The sequence below is a fragment of the Carlito syrichta genome, unplaced genomic scaffold, assembly GCF_000164805.1.
Source record: "Carlito syrichta isolate Samal-C Ts95f unplaced genomic scaffold, Tarsius_syrichta-2.0.1 Scaffold138500, whole genome shotgun sequence".
NCBI lineage: Eukaryota > Metazoa > Chordata > Mammalia > Primates > Tarsiidae > Carlito > Carlito syrichta.
The window spans coordinates 189253-209338 of NW_007082596.1; the positions used below are offsets into that span (position 1 = coordinate 189253).

A 20086-nucleotide genomic window follows, 5' to 3' on the forward strand; every position below is an offset into this window, starting at 1 on the left:
GGGAGTGGCCACTGCACTCCAGTCTGGGCGACAGAGTGAGACTCCAGCTCAAAAAAAAAAAGTGAATAAGAGAGAGACAAGGGAGAAAGAAGATTCACCTCCCCAAAGTGGGGGAGGGGGCCAAAGCCAGGAAGCATGGCGACAGTCATAGTTCAAAGAGCACATGGCCACACCAGAGTCCAGCAAGGCAATGGCCTGTGAGTTGTATTTAAAGTAGAGTTGCATCCTTTGTTAAATTTGAAACACTTGTTTATGTTAAAAGCTGATGCTGAGTTTATGTTAAGAAAAACAGTTTTATATAAAGGGGAAAATTCCATAATAGTGAATTCCGTTTCAACAAGTTAACTCTGATCTTTTACATATAAAGACTGTTTTGGCCGTGAAGTGACATTCTCTTAGAGACTGATATGATATTAAAGAATGATGGTGTTCCAGAAATTTGCTAGGCAGTAGCAGGAATTCATCATTATTTCATGTTTAAGTATCATCCAGTCAGCTGTGACACTTGGTTCCAATATTTTTGCTAAAACAATCATGCTCAGAATGTACAGACCATCATAAAGCCTGTTGTGTATATTTACATTGCTGATTCTAGTGTTGACCTGAGATGTCTGCCAAGAATTAGAAATTGCTTTTAAAAATAATGTAGTTGAACCGGGCATGGTGACTGACGCCTGTAATCCCAGCATTTTGGGAGGTGGAGACAAGAGGATTGCCTGAGCCCACAGGTTCAAGACCAGCCTGAGCAACTTGGTGAGACCTCGTCTCTACAATAAATCAAAAAATTAGCTGGGCATGGTGGCACATGTCTGTGGTTCCAACTACTTGTAACGCTGAGGTGGAAGGATTGCCTGAGCCCAGTAGGTCAAGACTGCGGTGGCCATGAGTGTGCCACTGTCCTTCAGCCTGGGTGACAGAGTGAGACTCTGAATCAAAAAAAACAAAAACAAAATGAAAACAATGTAGTTGAAACTCAAAGACCGAGTCTCCTAAGGCCTAGAGTTGCCAGTACATGTGGCTTTTGTCTATTGCTTGTAAAAATTGCCAAATTTTATTACCAAGGCTGTCATTACACTGCGTTTCAAAGAAGTTGGAAGGTTCTAGTTTCACTAGGGGTTAAAACTGTCTCTCTTCTATTGATTAGGAAATGTTTTTGAGGATATATGATATAAGGACAGCTTTGTGCTGGGTAATATGAGGAGATATTAAGAGTTGTGAGAAGTTGTACTTGTCTCAAGGAGCATAAGAGAGGGGGAAGTCTGGGCCAATTCATTGTCAGCTGCTTAAAGACGCAGCCCGTGCAGGTTTAAGCTTTAACAGAATCAGACTGGCCTTGTAGGATGCAGAGTGGACAAATAAGCCATTGCTAGTAAACTTTTCAGTGGCCTTTGGGCCTAAGTTCCTTTGTTTTTAACTGTAAGGAGTCTCTGAATCCACGTTAGAGAAACTGTATCAGTTAGCTTTTGCTGTATAACAAATGACTCCAAGCCGGGCTCGGTGGCTCAGCCTGTAATCCTCCGCCTTTGGGAGGCTGAGGTGAGTGGATTGCCTGAGCCCGCAGGTTCGAGACCCGCCTGGGCAACTTGGCGAGACCTCATCTCTACAATAAATCAAAATGAGCTGGGTGTGGTAGCGCGCGCCTGTAGTTCCAGCTACTTGGAAGGCTGAGGTGGAAGGGTCGCCGGAGCCCAGCAGGTCGAGGCTGTGGTGGCTGGGAGCAGCCACTGCACTCCAGTCTGGGTGACAGAGTGAGACTCCAACACAAAAAACAAACAAACAAAACAAAATAAAAATGACTCCAAAATTTAGTGGTTTAAAACAACCATCATTCTGTTCGCAATTCTGTGGATTGGCAGTTTGGGCTGAACTCAGCTGTGTGGTTCTTCTGGTCTCGGCTGCTATCATTTGTGCATTTGTGGTCCACTGCCAGGACAGCTTGGGACTTAGGGACCCTTAGCTGTGATGATTCAGCTCTACGTGATCTCTCATCCATCATCAGCCTCACCCTGAACTCCTTCATTTGATGGCAGAAGGGTCCAAGAGTGCAAAACTGGAAGCCTCTTGACACCCAGGCTTAGAACTCCCACAAGTGTTGCTTCTGCCATGTCCTACTAGTCAAAGAAATTCACATGGTCAGCCCAGAGTCAAAGGATAGGGAAATAGACTGTACCTCCGGATAGGAAGAGCTGCAAAATATTTTTGCAATCTGCCCTCAAAGAGCCAAATAGTTCCAAAGATCACTGAGGTAAGACATACAGATCTGAAAGTTTGGCACAAAGCTGGTTGAGGCCTTAGATAGCTATGTGATCTAAGTATTGGTACTGTAGCATGGGGCCTAGCAGGTAACAGAGACTGTGGAGGCCTATGCAATATGGGAAGATGTGCTTGGGTTTTGGAGTCCAGCCTGGATTCAGATGTTGAAACTGCCACATACTGAGTTACCCTGCACAGTTCATTTAATTTTCCCCATCACAGTTTTCTTGCCTACTTCAGAGGGTTTCTTTGGAATGTATAAAATGCTTGTATATTTGGTGCCCTGCACAAAGTGAGTCTTTAGACATTGTTTGTCTTCTTGCCCTCATCTTCTGTTCCCTGACCAGAGTAGAAAATGTCTAATAATTTAAAAGAATCAGTACAAGCAAATATGCCTCTTGGGAAATATAAACACCTGGTTATCTCACAGGTACATGGATGTGCAGGACACACACGTGGATGTTCTGTGTCTGTTATCCAGGAGAGTTTCGGTATGCTCAGTTTGAACATCCCTGTAGTACAGGGTGTGCTGGCCATCCTGCCCCAGTTACTATCTTGTGTAAAGGTTGAGTGTTTAGGGAGGGTCACAAATTCTGACAAGTCACCAGGGAGCATCAGTGATTTACCGCTGAGATATGATTTGGACAGTAGAGGGAACCTAACTCCCAGCATCTGGAGAAATAAAACATAATGGTTTATTTTTTATATTAAACCGTTTTTTCCTGTACCTGAAAACTCACAAAAACATAGTACTTTTCTGTTAAGGTTTGCTAATTCAAAATTAAAGGTGAATGGGATGGAAACCAGGCTGAAGTTTGTTTAAGATAGTTGTGAGTGAAGGTTTTACTAAATAAATAGAATTAGGTGGGAAATGTTTGCTTTGCCTATGTTGTCCATCTTCATTGGTGGATCACAGTATGTACTCTCTTGGATAGACCTACCCCTAAGAGGCAAAAACTGCTGAGCCAGATAAATTCTTCCAAATTTTATCAAGTTTGTTAAGTCCTCCACCTCCTGAAGGGTAAGCAAAGTAAGAGAATCCAAAAGTATGTTTAGGGAGAAATCCTCCTCATAGAAGCCTGAAGAAAAGGTAGTTCTCTCTAATAATTTATACATATGTGATTGATCAAGTAATTAGAAATCTTATCCATTCATTCAAGGGTTTTTTTTTAAATCTCCATTCAGTAATGTAACCTAAGAGGAATTATTTTAAGTACTGTAATAGAATCCTGTTTTCTTAAGTCTTTTTCTCATTCTCTGAATTGATTGTTTTGTACTAGAACAAAAACAAGAAGGAAAACAGTAACTCTTACAACATCTGAATGATCTTTTACCTTGACCTTCTTTTATTGAGAACCTTCATTTATCATTTCATCCCACCACCAACTAGTATTAAAAAGAGTGGTCCATCCAGAATTACATAATAATAAGCTCACTGATATCTAGGTCAGTCATTAAGTATTTTGGTATTGTAAAGTACAATCTCAGAACCTATTCCCAAGGAGCATACAGTCTGGCTGAGGTGGCAAAGAGTGTGCAGTAGAAGGAAAGTGTGCATTCAAAAGGACCGGGATCAGCCAGGCATAGAAGCTCATGTCTGTAATCCCAGCACTTTAGAAGGCCGAGGCAGGACGATAGCTTGAGCCCAGGAGTTTGACACCAGCCTGGGCAACATTAGCAAGACTTCATTTCTACAGAAAATTGGCCAGGCATGGTGGTGAGTACCTGTAGTCCCAGGTACTACTTGGAAGGCTGAAGCAGAAGGATCACCTGAATTCAGGAAGTTGAGGCTGCAGTGAGCCATGATTGTGTCACTGCACTCCAGCCTGGGCAGCAGAATGAGAACCTGACTCAAAAAAAAAAAAAAGGACCAGGATTGTCTGCAAGTGCCAAAAACCTCAAAATAATCGTGACTTAAACAAGATACAAGTTGATTTCTCTCTCATATAAAAACCCAAGAAGATGGATCGCGGCTGTGTGGTGCTCTCTAGTGTCAGAGACCTAAGTTTTTGTCATGTTTCATGGCTGCTTCAGCTCTGTCCATCATGTCTGCATTTCAGTACCCAAGAAGAAGAGAAAAAGGAGAGCAGAAATGCACCATCTTCCTTTAAGGATGCATCCCAGCATCCTTATATCACATTGGCTGTTCTTTGCTTGCAAGGGAAGTTTGAAATTTTTATTATTATTATCATCATCATTATTATTATTTTGAGTTGAGGTCTCATACTATCACCCAGGCTGGAGGACAGTAGCACCATCACAGCTTACCTCAGCCTTGACCTCCTGAGCTCAGGTCATCCTTCTACCTCTGTCTCCCAAGTAGCTGGGACTATAGGCATGCACCACCAACGCCCAGCTAATTTAAAAAAAAATTTTTTAACGACGTGTTGTGTCTTGCTGTGTTCCCTAGGCAGGCCTCAGACTCCCAGGCTCAAGTAAGCCTCTCGCCTCAGCCTCCCAAAGTGCTAGGATTACAGGCATGAGGCACCGCACCTGGCTTGAAAATTAAATCTTTATTTTGGACAGCCGTGTACCAACTGAAATTCAGGGTTCTGTTACCGAAGAAGGGAAGGATGCCTACTGGATATAACTAGCAGCCTGTGCCACCGAGTGGTCGGAGAGCCGGAAGTCCTGGGATTCAGGAATATGAGAAGAACAAGGAGGAACATTTTATGGAGGGAAGGAGTAGGTCAGCGGTGTCAGATGCAGCTGAAAGGGCAAGGAGAACGAGGGCAGGTAAAGCAAAACCTGAGAAGATGTCGGTGGAGCAATGAGGAAGGAAGCCAAACCACCAGGGTGAAGATGACCTCAGTGGATGAGAACAGGAGTGGAGCACACATTTGATAAGTTTGTCAGAGAAATAGGATAATTGTTAGAAGAGGGCAAAAGGATCAACTGAGGGATTTTTCCAAGATTGTAGACTTGTGTTTCAAGACATTTCTTGGAATGCTAGGAATACGAGTGTGAGCCACCATGTCCAGACTTGTAACACATTTTTTTTTATTGTTGTTGTTAAAATAATTTGCTTTCTAAATTTTGGGGAATAAAGTAGCTAGCTGATTATTCATGATGGAGTAATACATATCAGAAAGCACTGAATAAAGAGTTTAACCTATTTAATAAATAAACAAATAGATATTTATTTGCTACTAAGAAAAAGCACTCAGTTTCATTGGTAGGGATGCCATTGTTCATCTTGAACAATGTGAGGCCCTGACTAAAAAAAAGATAAGACATAATTTTAAGTTAACACTGGAGTATTTTTTCTCAGTAACTCATTTTTGTGTATGTGTCAGGGTCTCACACTTTCACCCAGGCCGGAGTGCAGTGGCACAATCACGGCTCATTGCAGCCTCTACCTCTTGGGCTCAGGTGATCCTCCCGCCTCACCTTCCTGAATAGCTAGAACTACAGGCACATGCCACCACGCCCAGCTGATTTTTTTATTTTTTATTTTTTTGGTAAGAACAAGGTCCTGCTATGTTGCCCAGGCTGGTCTTGAACTACTGGGCTCAAGCAATCCTCCCGTCTTGGCCACCCAAAGTGGTAGGACTATAGGCATGAGCCACCTTTTCTGGCCTAGTAACTCAATTTTTTTGGTTAAAATGATTTGGTTTTTATATTTTGGGGAATAAGGCAATTAACTGATTATTCATGAGACTAGCTAGATTGAGTAATACATATCAGAAAGCACCAAATGAAGAGTTTAGCTTTTTTTTTTTGAGTTGGAGTCTCACTCGGTTACCCAGACTGGAGTGCAGTGGCCGCTCCCGGCCACCACAGCCTCGCCTGCTGGGCTCCGGCGATCCTTCCGCCTCAGCCTTCCGAGTAGCGGGAATTACAGGCATGCGCTACCACGCCTGGCTGATTTTTTTTTTTGATTTATTGTAGAGATGAGGTCTTGCTGCCCAGGCGGGTCTCGAACCCACGGGCTCAGGCAATCCACTCACCTCAGCCTCCCAAAGGCGCGGGATTACAGGCTGAGCCACCGAGCCCGGCCCAAGTTTAGCTTATTTAATAGTATTCTAAGCCAGGTGTGGTGATTCACACCTGTAATCCCAGCACTTTTCGAGGCAGAGATGAGAGGATTGCCTGAGCCCAGAGGCTGGAGACCTGCCTGGACAACTTGGCAAGACCTTGTCTCTACAGCAAATTAAAAATTTAGCTGGGCATGGTGGTGTGCACCTGTAGTTCCAGCTACTTGGAAGGCTGAGGCAGAAGGATCCCCAGAGCCCAGCAAGTCAAAGCTGTGGTGACCGTGAGCATGCTACTCCACTCCAGCCTGGGTGACTGAGTGAGACTCCAACTCAAAAACTACAATTAAAAAAAAAATAGGCTGGGTGCCACAGTGGCTCACACCTATAATCCCAGCACTTTGGGAGGCCAGGGTAAGAGGAGGCCTCGAGTTCGAGATCAGCATGAGCAACTTGGTGAGACCTCCTCTCTACAATAAATCAAAAATGAGCCTGGCATGGTAGCATGCACCTGTAGTTCCACTTACTTGGAAGGCTGAGGCAGAAGGATCGCCGGGGCCTAGCAGGTCAACGCTGGAGTGGGCGATACAGTGAGACTCCAATTCAAAAAAAAAAAATGTATTGACTTAGATAGCACTGGGCAGCAGTGGGAGGTGGTCAAAGCAGATCCTTGAGTCAGATCTGCAAGGGTTCGGATCCCAGCTCTGTTATGCACTACCTATCTATCCACAGACAAATTATTTAATTGCTCTACACCTCAGTTTTCTCATCTGTAACGATACCTACACCTTATGGGTTATGAGTATTGCATGTAATATCTATTAAAAAACATTGACTAGTACCTGGCCTGTAACAAACCTGTAAAAAGTATTAGCTGTGAAACCATAAGCAATGAATCAAGGCCATTGTCTGGCATAGGGAACAGCCTTACTCTTCTGGTCTGGTCAGGTGAAAATGAGATCCTACCACCAAGAAGAAACCATTTCAAGAGGGCTCAGCAGTGTGCCTGGGTAGACAATGGATGGTATAGGGAGAAAGAAGGAAATGCCTTGCTAAGGAAGGGAATGGCTAATAGAATATGTATCGTCCTGTAATACATGTCTCTGACTCTCTTTTAGGTAATAAAGTTTCCAGCAGTGACTCCTTATGCTGAACTAACTCCTGTTAGTTTTGAGCACTATACATGTAGACCACTCTGTTTTAAAATAGGGTTCTCTGTTAAGTTATTTCAATTAGGTGTTTAGTTGAAAAATCTACAAAAATTGCAAAGAGACCCAGCTAGAACTCAAATAGCAAGATAAAATATGAGACCATCAAAAAGCAACTGAGTATATTTTAGGATTAGAGCTAACGGGGTGGGGAAAAGATTCCAATAGTGTAAGAGATTACCAAAAGAATTCTTGATGCTGAAGTTTTCAGCTTCCTCACATTAAAGATACCTTTAACTGTCCGGGTGCAGTGGCTCATGCCCGGAATCCCAGGACTTTGGGAAGCCGAGGTGAGAGGATTGCTTCAGGCCAGAAGTTCAAGACCAGCCTGGGCAACATAGCGAGGGCTTGGCTCTACAAAAAATTCAAAAAATTAGCTGGGCATGATGGGCCATGCCTGTAGTCTCAGTTATTCAGGAGGCTGAAGTGGAAGGATCACCTTGAGCCCAGGAGGTTATGGCTGCAGTGAGCTATGATTGTGCCACTGTTCCCCAGTCTGGGTGACAGAGTGAGACCCCAACTCAAAAATAAAAATAAAAATAAAGATACCTTTAACTATTTTTGCTCTTATGGCCACTTGTTTTGAAATTTTATGCCTAAAAAATAAACTGCATTAATCAAATATTAACTTGCAGTTCCTTTTAAAAAATTCATGGGGCCACTTAGAATTTATGATCAGCAAGAGATAACCAGAATGACCACTTTGGTTTGCCACAATTAAATTTATCTTTGCTGAGTATCTGCCACATGATAGGCCCCATAATAGGCACTATTATAGGTTATCTTATTTAATATGTACCTAGTTCCAAGATACATATTATTAACCCCATTTTTCCAAACAAAATGCTAAACTACATTGTTAGTAGTTGATCAGAATTAGTGTGTGGTAGGGTTAAGATTCAACTGTAGGCTTACTACAGATAAATTTATTTCTGTTAGACTTTTTGAAACGTTGATAGTTCTTAAGACCCTTTTTTATTTCTTTTATATCCTTGGATGTCTTGAGTTCTTAGCTTGTGAACAACTAGCTCCTACTAGGATAATATATACCTGTAAGATTGTCAAGACTCAGTTTTATCAGGGAAATTCAAGACATGACAGGCAAACAAGTCATGTTTCCTACTCAGGGAATAGATTTTGTAGGGAAAGAGTTGAAACAAGAGATAATGAGGTTTCTGAATTATAAATTGACTTTCAGTGTTCTCCATTACCATGTGGTAATCACAAGTTTAGTATATAATACAGTCAGTAATATATGCTTTTTAATTATTTGTGTTTGATTTCTAAAGTTATACATTCTAGAAAAAGGTACATGAATTATGGTAATTTGTTTTACTACCTTATGACCTTACTAAGCTTGGAAATGTTTAGATGTTATTTCTTGAAAAGAGTGTGTATTCTGCTGTTGTTGAATGTAGTGTTCTATAAATGTAAATTTGGTTAATATATAGTTGATAGTGTTATTCAAACTGTGTTTACATCTTTATTGATTTTTTGTTTCATTGATAAGAAGGGCATTAAAATCAATATGATTGTAGTTTTTCTTTTTCTCTTTTTAATTCTACTAATTTTTGCTTCATGTATATGGAAGCTCTGTTATTAGTCACATACACATGTATAATTGTTAGTCTTCTATGAAGTAACTCTTATCATTATAAAATGTTCTTAATCGCTGGTCATGAAGTCTACTTTATCTGATGTTATAGTAGCCACTTCAGCCTTATTTGCTTACTGTATTTGTGATATATCTTTATTCATAGTTTAACTTTCAAAGTATCTATGTCATTATATATAAAGTGTATTGCTTATAGATAGCATGTAGTTGAAACTTGCTTTTTATCCAGCTGCCAATCTCCATCTTTTAGTTGGGGTTTTTAGTTCATTTATATTTAATATAATTATTAATATGGTCGAATTAAGTTCCAACATTCATTCATTCATTCATTTGAGACTGAGTCTTGCTATGTTGCCCAGGCTGGTCTCAAATGACTGGGATGAGTAATCCTTCCACCTCAGCCTCCCAAGTGGGTGGAACTACGTGCATGCTACCACACCTGGTTGTTTTCTGGGTTTTTGTTGCTGTTTTTCCATTACTCTCCTTCTCCCCCTCCCCCCTTTTAAAGACAGAGTCTCACTCTGTCTTCCCGGCTGGCATGCAGTAGCATGATCTCAGCTCACTGCAGCCTCAACCTCCTAGACTCAAGCAATTCTCCCATCTCCGCCTCCCAAGTAGCTGGGACTACAAGTGCATGCCACCTTGTCTAGCTAATTTTTTTATTTTTATTTTTGTAGTGATAGGGTTTCATTATGTTGTCCAGCCTTGTCTTAAACTTCTGGACACAAGCAATCCTCCCACCTTGGTTTCCCAAAGTGCTGGGATTAAAGGTGTGAGCCACCATGCCTGACCTTTTTCTATCTTTTGAATCAATTAATTTATGTATTAACTATATTTCAAATTTTCTTTTGGCCATTTAAAAAAAATTGTTGCCCCATTCTCCCTATCCTCTTCTTCTGGAATCACAATAACATTTATGTTAGGTCTCTTCATATTGTTCAACAAATCACCAAGGTTCTACTTTTTTTTTGCAAATACAGTGAATTGTTTTTTTCTTTCAGATAGTGTATTTTTCTTTTCTTTCCTCTCACTCTCTTGTCCATGCTGAAGTGCAGTGGTGGGATCTCAGCTCACTGCAACATCAAACTTCTGGGCTCAAGCAATCCTTCCACCTCAGGCTCCTGAGCAGCTGGGACTACTGAAGTGCACCACCATGTCCAACTAGTTTTTCTATTTTTTATAGAGAAAAAGTTTGACTATTTTGCCCAGGCTGGTCTTGAACTCCTGGGCTCAAGTAATTACTCTGTCTTGGCCTCCCAAAGTGTTAGGATTACAGGAATGAGCCACTATGCCTGGCCATATTTTTCTTTTCTTAAATTCTACTTTTAATAGGTTCTACTCTTCTGCTGAGATATTCTATGTTTTTATTCTTTATAAATGCCCCCTATGTCCTTGATTGTAACAGTTACTTTAAATCCTCATTTGCTAATTCTAACATCTGGACCATCTCAGGGTCAGTTATCTGTTGTGTATGGGTCGTATTTTTCTGTTTCTTCATTGTCTAGCAATTTTGAATTATGTTCTGGATAGTTTGCGGATACTCTGGATTCTGTTTTATTTTTCCAAAGAATGCTGATTTTTGTTTGTTTATTTTATCAAACTTTAAACTTTGTCTCCTTTGAGATAAGCATCAGATGAAATATCTTTCCATATTTTTAGCCTTAATTGGGCTGCTTGGAGTCTGCTCATATTTGTATAGATGAGGCATCAGCCAGAGATTTTGGCCTAGTTTATAATCTAGAATTTAGTAGTCTTCCTCTGAGTATCTTTTCTGAAATTTTTCCTCCTCATTTTCTAAGTGCTATCATCGCCCCAAACTGTTGTATAGTTCTTTATGCCTGTGAGACTGAGCATTTTAATCCAACTTTTATCTGTCATTGAATAATATCAATTGCTACCTTCTCTCAGGCAAAGAAAAAAAAAAAAGCTGTAAAAATTGGAAACTCACCCAATGCCATTTTCTATTTCCTAGTGTCAACTCTTGTTTAGATTTTTTGTTGTTGTCTTTTTGTTTTTTGGTTTTTTTTAGTAGGAGTCTCACTCTGTCGCCCAGGCTGGAGGGCAGTGACACATTCACAGCCACCACAGTCTTGACCTCCCGGGCTCAGGCTATCCTTCTGCCTTAGCCTTCCAAGTAGCTGGAACTACAGACATGTGCCAACTCTTATTTAGTTTCTGCCCGCTTTTTTTAAATTGTTTTCTGTTGCCTATATATTATTCTTTGGAAGGCGTGGCCATATAAGATCTACCCTGACATTATGGGAAGCAGATCCTTTTTGTCATCTTTTCTTAACCTGGAATTCAAAACCCTATGCCTATTTTGGTCCTAACTTATTTTCCATTATTTCCTATAATTGTGCTCTTTGTAGCCATTTTTCTTTTTTCTTTCTTTCTTTCTTTTTTTTTTTAATTGTAGAGATGAAATCTCGCCAAGTTGCCCAGGCTGGTTCAAACCCCTGGGCTCAGGCCATCCTCTCGCCTCTGCCTCCCAAAGTGCTGGGATTACAGGTGTGAGCCACCAGGACAGCTCTGTCTTTTCATTTGAACTGGATTATATTCTCCTTGAGGCCAGGAACCTTAATTGTTATTTTGTTTCTCCACGATAGGTTCCAACTCAATCTTTAGTTTAGTGAATATTGTTTTATTGTAAGTTAATAAAAATGTAATGTTGTAAATGTTAAACAATGAATCTTTGAATGGATGAGTTTTTCCAATATTAACATTCATGTAAAGTTCTTAGAACATGATCTGGCACATAAACACTAATAAACAGCATCTGTTGTTGTTATTATGATTACCTGAAATTAGTATTGTATGACCAGCTGATCCCTGAATGTTTCTCTCCACTTTTTGCTGATTATTATTTCTATTTTTGGGCTCCAAGACTTCACAATCTTAGAACTGAAAAATATTTAAGATCATCTGATAAAATTCCTTTATTGCCGGGTGTGGTGGCTCAAGCCTGTAATCCCAGCACTTTGGGAGGCCGAGGCGAGTGGATTGCCTGAGTCCAGGAGTTCAAGACCAACCTGGGCAACTAGGTGAGACCTTGTTTCTACAATAAATCAAAAAATCAACCAGGTGCAGTGGCACATGCCTGTGGTTCCAACTACTTGGAAGGCTGAGGCAGAAGGATCGCCTGAGCCCAGCAGGTGGGGGCTGTGGTGGCCATGAGCGGGCCATGAGTGTGACTGTGAGTGTGCTACTACACTTCAGCCTGGGCAATAGAGTGAGACTCTGACTCAAAAAAAAATTCCTTTATATACAGATTTGGAAACAAGGCTTAGAAAGGAACTCTAGGCCAGGCACGGAGCTCAGCCTGTAATCCCAGCACTTTGGGAGGCCGAGATGAGTGGATTGCCTGAACCTGCGGGTTCAAGACCCACCCGGGCAACTTGGCGAGACCTCATCTCTACAATAAATAAAAAAATTAGCCAGGCATGGTAGCGCACGTCTGTAGTTCCAGCTACTTGGAAGGCTGAGGCGGCAGGATCGCCGGCGCCCGGCAGGTCGAGGCTGCCGTGACCGGGAGCAGCCACTGCACTCCAGTCTGGGCGACAGAGTAAGACTCCAACTCAAAAAAAAAAAGGAACTCTATACTCATGCATTTCTGCTTTTCTTAGGTTCTCAAGTTCAGAGACTGCTCCTACTCATGTAATTGGAAAGGTAGCATATGTCCTGGTAGCTCCCTGGGCTTGGGCAGATCAAGGCTCTCTGGTCCATCTCCCTGTAACAGTGGTTCTCAACCAAGGGGCAGTTGTGTATCCAAGGAACATTTAGTAACTTCTAGAGACCGTTTTTTGTTGTTATGCTGGGGCATGTTCTACTGGCATCTAGTTGGTAGAGACCAGAGATGCTGCTAAGCATGCTAAAGTGCACAGGACAGCGATACTACAAAGAAACCCTTGTGCTATAGGCAGTCTCTGCCTTTTATTTAACCTTCATTAAAGGAGACACACCTGCTTCTCTGATTAAGGGTTTCTCTTGTCACAGGAAGTTCTTCATGCCAGATTCTTTATTTGCTATTTCTTCTCTTTATTTACATTTGCCTTGCTCTAGGAAGAAATTTCAAATAGTTCATGTATGTAGGAAAAATACATCTTACAAAATAATTTTCCTCTTATACGTACCCTTAAAAATTGTTTGGGACAAGCTGTAAAAATTATTTGGAAAGAGCTGTTGCAGAAGTTAACAGTGCCTTGGAAATAGTAGTTTCACAGCCAGCTCTCTTAGTTATATGTATAAAGTGTTCCCCGATGACTGTCAGGGTAGAAAAGGGGTTAAGTGAAAGAAGCTTGTTGCTTGTCACAGACTGGAGTGGGTGAAAGGGACAGAGTGGCAGCTTCATTCTGCCTTCCTCTACTGGTTTGTTCCCTCATTCTTCCTCATCTCTCTGCCCCATGTCCAAGGCTTGACTTACACAATGAAGTCAGCTGATTGAACATTGTCAGGAACAAAGGTTTGTGGAGAGGTCAGTACAATTTCCCCTCTAGCAAGAGATACCAGAACTATAATCCACCTTTCAAAGTTGCCTGGAGGAAAGTGCAAATATCCCAGTCTGCAGTTTGGAAGAAAATCCCAGGTGTATTGGCTGCTTTTTTTGATGCATTTGCAGATCATTTTTTTCTTTCGCCTCACTAGTTCTGTAGCCTCCTCTCAGTGCCAGTCACATGATGACGTCTTGCTCCAGAAGCCATCTTAATCCGTATTGAATGTTTGCACTCTAAAGTAGCTCTTTTCTGAATGATTTCTAACTTTAACGTTCAAGGTCATCATGAATTTTAGCACTGATTTCTATGTGACTTAGGTGTTTATGCAAGTAACTATAAGTGGCCAACTTAAATTTTATTTATAGCAAGACGTCTTGCCATTCTTTTTCACCAAGATAAAAGAGTCACTGAACCTATTCTAACTTTTCTGCATGTTTATAGTGTATTTAGGATTTCTCTTAGGTGAGCCAATCATGTAATATTTCTAGCTTTTTCTCAAATCAGATTTCTGAAGTTTTTAAACATATCTTTTTCTGGGCTTAACACAGTTCTCTGTACGAGTTTTCAGTTGGAGTAAAGAATTCCTTTGCAAAAACATATCCAGCATACCACACTGAGTGAAAGTTATGTGCTTTGAAATTGAATACTCAATGGGAGGAGAGTCAGGGTTGTGTATGTTCTGCAGAGCAGGGAGTTCATCCGTGCTTAGACCCTACACAGTGATCAGTAACACTCTGAAAGAAGATCATTTGGGCCAGGCTCGGGTGGCTCAACCTGTAATCCCAGCACTTTGGGAGACCGAGGCAAATGGATTGCCTGAGCCCGAGGGTTCGAGACCCACCCAGGCAACTTGGCGAGACTTCATCTCTCCAATAAATCAAAAATTAGCCAGGCGTGGCAATGTGCAGCTGTAGCTGTGGCTACTTGGAATCCTAAGGCGGAAGGATCACCAGAGCCCAGTAAGTCGAGGCTGCGGTGGCGGGAGCGTGCCACCGCACTCTAGTCTGGGTGACAGTGAAACTCCAACTGAAAAAAAAAAGAAAGAAAATCATTTGAATCTTAAATGGCCTTAATTGATTGGATAAGTAAACAGATAAAAACAAGATGAATTTTAATTGACACAACTATAGATTCACTAAATCAGAGAGCCTATGCAGACACAAGTCAGGATTTTGTCTGAGGATGGCAAAAAAAATGCATATATGGGGTTGTGGTTGCCTGTAAGTTAAATATGTTAAATGCAGAATTATTTTTGGAAACTAGTATGACACTACAACTACCATTGCTACTAATAACTACTTTCATCCAGTGCTTGCCTTGAGCCAACATTGATCTAAGCCTTTTACATGACTCTTTACCCAGCAGATGCAAATTGGATCGGAAAAAAACACAAGGTAATCTTTCCTCCCCAGGTCAGCTGAACACCAAGCAGTAGCATAGTGGGGGCCCATCCTACCAGCTCAGGCATCTCATGTAAAATTTTGGTCTAGGTCAAGCACAATGGTTCACACCTGTAATCCCAACATTTGGGAGGCTGAGGCAGAAGGATCGTTTGAGCCCAGGAGTTTGAGCCAGCCTGGGCAACATAGCAAGACTTCGTCTCTACAAATTTTTTTTTTTTTTTTTTTTTTAATTAGCTGGGCAGGGTAATGCACACCTGTAGTGCCAGCTCCTTGAAAGGCTGAGGTGGGAGGAAAGTCTGGTCTTCATGTTTGCTGAGCCTTGAGGGAACAAGAACTATTTCTTAAGATAGAAATAGATACTTATGGCCAGGTTCGGTGGCTCAGCCTGTAATCCCAACACTTTGGGAGGCCGAGACAAGTGGATTGCCTGAGCCCATGGGTTCAAGACCAGCTTGGGCAACTTGTCAAGACCTCATCTCTACAATAAATCAAAAATTAGCCAGGCATGATGGTACACGCCTGTAGTTTCGGCTACTCGGAAGGCTGAGGCAAAGGATCGCCAGAGCTCAGCAAGTCAATCCTGGGGTGGCGGTGAATGTGCCACTGCGCTTCAGCCTGGGTGACAGAGTGAGGCTCCGATTCAAAATTTTTAAAAAGAGACACTTTTTTTTGGAGCTGGAGTCTCACTGTTGCCCAGACTGGAGTGCAGTGGCCGTTACCGGCCACTACAGCCTGGACCTGCGGAAACCAGCAGGGCTCCGGTGATCCTTCTGCCTCAGCCTTCCAAGTAGCTGGAACTACAGGCGCGTGCTACCATGCCCGGCTAATTTTTTTTTGATTTATTATAGAGATGAGGTCTCGCCAAGTTGCCCAGGCAGGTCTCGAACCCGTAGTCTCAGGCAATCCACTCACCTCAGCCTCCCAAGGCGCGGGATTACAGGCTGAGCCACCAAGCCTGGCTAAAAAGAGATACTTTACAATAAATGTTACAAATACAGTAGGTAGAGGACATCTACTTTTTCTTTGTTTAAAGCAAAAACATTTACATTTGACTTATATTTAAAATTATTTTAATAACACTTATTGGAGGCCCACGTGTGTGCATAGGAAGAAGTTGCAAAAATTCTGCTCTTTTGGTAGGAAAAATTAACATCATTTCAATATGCAGTTTTCTAATTTGAGTCCACAGGTTGCATTGTAAGAACTGGAATTTTATTTTAGTGCATTTAGATGAAATTGTCAAACATTAGAGAATCTTTTCATTCTCCAAATCAGTGTCAATAGAATGGTTTTAATATTATATCATGAGCAAGAATCATGTGTAGAAATAACAAAAATTACTTTCCTGGTTTTTAGATGTGTGGTTTTTAACAACAGAGGAGTGGCGGGGGAGAATCTCTTGGTAAGTAAATTTAAATGATAACAATTGAATTTTTAAAAAAATTATTTCCAGTCTTATAATGAAAAACATATTCTTTTTTCTTTAAAATACTCTTTTTGTTTATTTTAACTTATTGTTTATGTAAGCAATACAAGTTCATTGTAGAAAAATACAGATAAGCAAAAAAAAAAAGGAAATTTACAAGATTTGTAGTTACACAACAACCAGGAAAATTCCTTTAGTCCTTAATCATTCAGAATTTATATATAAATTAAATACACGTCATATGTTTTCTATTTTTATAAAAATTAAATTTTGTAACTAAAGTTCTGTATGTACTATATTTTTACATCAATAGTTATTTATCTTATCTTTTTTTTTTCCGTCCTCTCAACCCAACTTTTCCCAACTTCAGGAAGACCTGGGAAGAGAAGACCTCATTTTTAATGCAAAGCACATTTTCTTTGAAAATTAGTCAGTATAAAACAAACTTTTACAGTGATACTTTTTTCACTTATGAAATTTACTTTTGTCGTGAAACAGATCGAGGGTATGATTATATGCCTGTTCGCCAGCTGAAATGTAATGTAATTTACACCTACATGGAAGAAATGTAATTTACACCTTTTGGATTTAAATTAGGACTTTCCCTCCTTAATTCTGAGTTTTTGCCAGAACAGAAGATCTTCACCTCTTAGGAAATCATCACTCTGTCTCATGTTTAAATCTGTGAGTGGGAATGAGAAATATTACACTCACTAAAAAATCTTACAGCTCTTTAACTTCTAGTCCCTCATCATCTCAACAGGTCAAAAGCAATTATACTAGAATGGAAAGAAACTTTGTTTTTGAGTCATTGATGGAGAATGACATTAAGACTATGAATAACTAAATCATGCTGGAAATAAAAATTGATAGTCAGGTCACAAATGTCAGCACTTTGTAAGAACTTGAGAAGAAAAGAGACCTTGCACTTTGCTTTACAGGCCGGGGCCCTGGAAGGAATCAAAATGCATGTGATTTCCAAAACAAAAGTTCTGAAGTATTTATGGTCTTACTCAATTGCCTCTTAATAAATAGTGTGATGTGAAGGTTCACATTTCCTCATTCAGTCTAGCCATTTAGGGATCTCGTAGACAGTACAATAAAGGGCACAATTTGAATTTGTCACATGTTACTGTGGCCTTGGCCAAGCAAATCCTTTTGAGCAGCCTCTTTCTGCTGTGTATTCTTCTGGGACACAAAGAGAAGGAAGACAGAGTCTGCAGCTCTCAAGGAAAGAATGTGTTGCAAAGCTGAGTTTGTTAGGTCTCTATAAAGTGAGGGACAAAGCTCTGTTCATTCAGCAAAGCTGCGGTGTGTGTCTATTAAATCAGGCACTGTGCAAGGCAAGAGGGTGGGGAGTATACATATTAATGAGACACAACCCTGATCTTTAGGAGCTTAAACTTCAGTTGTGGGAGAGAGTCGAGCACATAAGAATATAACCAATACAGTGTTAAATATCACTGTTCACGGTGCTTTGAAGCGTAGAAAGCTTTATTAAGGCTTCAGACCACAAAGGGAAGGAGTTACAAAGTGCCCAAGGGAGGAGGGAGAACTTCATAGTGGAGATGACATTTCATTTCATGTTGGATCTTGAAGGCTGTGACATGGAACTTCTGAGGGAGGGGAAAGAGGCACAAAGCAAGGAATAGCCACTCCTTACTTGTGGCTGGATGATGATGATGATAATTTTATCTAATATTTATGTAGCCCTTGGAATGTTTCAGTTATATCTTTTCCTCCTTAATGTTCAGCAACAGAAACAACCCAGTGATTTAAGTAAGTCTAGCCACCACCATCCCCCATTTTTCAGGTGAAGAAAACGAGACGGAGGTAGGTTAGGAACTTCCCCCGACCAAGACATGGCAGAGATGGGATTCAGACCCAGATGATCTGACTCTGTACTTATGTTCTTGACCATTATGCCGTGCACCTTCCTACTCTGCAGGAAATGACAGGAAATCTTCCAAAAGGGTAGAGCCATCTTTTGAAGGATCATGCGTAGAATCCTAAGAATCATTCATAGGGAAAAAAGAACCATATTCATTATATCCAACCATTGACATTTTGGAACAGGCACGTCATTTGATCATGTTCATGTTTTGAGAGGAAAACCATGGCAGTGATAGGAAAGAGATGGAGGGAAAGGAGGCTGGGAGACTGGATAGAAAGCAGTTACTTCAGACCTACCCAGAGTTTGGAGTTTGAAAGCAAATGTAGGCCGGGCGTGGTGGCTCACACCTGTAATTCCAGCACTTTGGGGGCCGGAGATGAGAGGATTACCTGAGCCCAGAGGTTTGAGACCAGCCTGGGCAACATGGCAAGACCTCGTCTCTACAATAAATTTAAAAATTAGCCAGATGTAGTAGCATGCACCTGTAGTTCCAGCTACTTGGAAAGCTGAAGCGGAAAGATTGCCTGAGTCCAGCAAGTCGAGGCTGTGGTGATCGTGAGCATGCCCCTGCACTCCAGCCTGAGCAACAGAGTGAGACTCCAACTCAAAAAAATTAGTTAATAGCATTTGAATAGAAAAATAAATAAGCACCAGGCACAGTGGCTCAAGCCTGTAATCCTAGCACTTTGGGAGTCTAAGGCAAGAGAACTGCCTGAGACCAGCCTGGGCAACTTGGCGAGATCTCGACTCTACAATAAATCAAAAAATTAGCTGGACATGGTAGCATGTGCCTATAATTCCAGCTACTCAGAAGGCTAAAGCAGAAGGATTGCTTGAGCCCAGCAGGTCGAGGCTGCAGTGGCCGTGAGCGTGCCACTGCACTCCAGCCTAGGCGACAGAGTGAGACTCTGACTCAAAAAGGAAAAGAAAAGAAACAAAGGTAGGAGGGATAAAGAGGGGAGAACAAAAATGATTAGTATTCATGGGAAAGAAAGAACAGTATTCATTGTATTGTGAGAAGTAAGGAAAAGAATGTCAAGGGTAACATTTCTAGCTTGGCTTGCTGATAGGAGGTGCTGATAATTTGCTGAAATATGAAATTTAGGAAACTTTACAAGATTTTGGTATATAAAGATAATTTCTGGCCAGGTGTGGTAGCTCACGCCTGTAATCCCAATATTCTGGGAGACTGAGGCAGGAGGATTGCTTGAGCTCAGGAGTTCAAGACCAGCCTAGGCAACATAGCAAGACCTTGTCTCTACAAAAAAAAAACGAAAAAAAATCAAAAAGTTAACTGAGCATGGTGGCACATGCCTATAGTCCCAGTTACTCAGGAGGCTGAGGAGGCAGCATTACTTGAACCCAAAAGTTTGAGCCTCCAGTGAGCCATGATCATGCCATTGCACTTAGCCTGGGTGACAGAATGAGACCCCAACTCAAAAAATAATAAAAAGATAATAAATTCTGTTTTAGGTGTTTAGGGTGCCTTTAGATAATCTGAGTGGAAATTTTTAGTAAACAGTTGGATATACTGGACTGACCCTCAGGAGAGATGTATGAATAGGAGAGAGAGACTGGGATTATCACAGGTAGAAATTGGAGCCCAGGATTAGCTGAGATTAGTTAGGAAAAGTGTGTAGAGTGAAAGGAGAGAGGTCTATGGATAGAATCATAGGAAACAGGCTGGGCTCCTGGCTCAGCCTGTAATCCCAGCACTTTGGGAGGCCGAGGTGAGTGGATTGCCTAAGCCCAAGGTTCGAGATCAGCCCGGGCAACTTGGCAAGACCTTGTTTCCACAATAAAAAAATTAGCCAGGCGTGGTA

The 20086-nt window shown here is 41.3% G+C and overlaps 1 protein-coding gene across 1 annotated transcript in view; it reads left to right on the forward strand.

Annotated features, from left to right (window-relative positions):
* The window catches only part of LOC110594797 (phospholipase ABHD3-like), a gene marked incomplete at its 5' end in the record, with an annotated part of 19184 nt that extends 2682 nt beyond the window's left edge, over nt 1-16502 (forward strand). The window contains one exon of the mRNA XM_021708485.1: nt 16300-16502. Within this exon, the coding sequence (XP_021564160.1) occupies nt 16300-16363 (64 nt within the window). The remainder of the gene's footprint in view (nt 1-16299) is intronic.
* Nucleotides 16503-20086: the final 3584 nt, after the last annotated feature.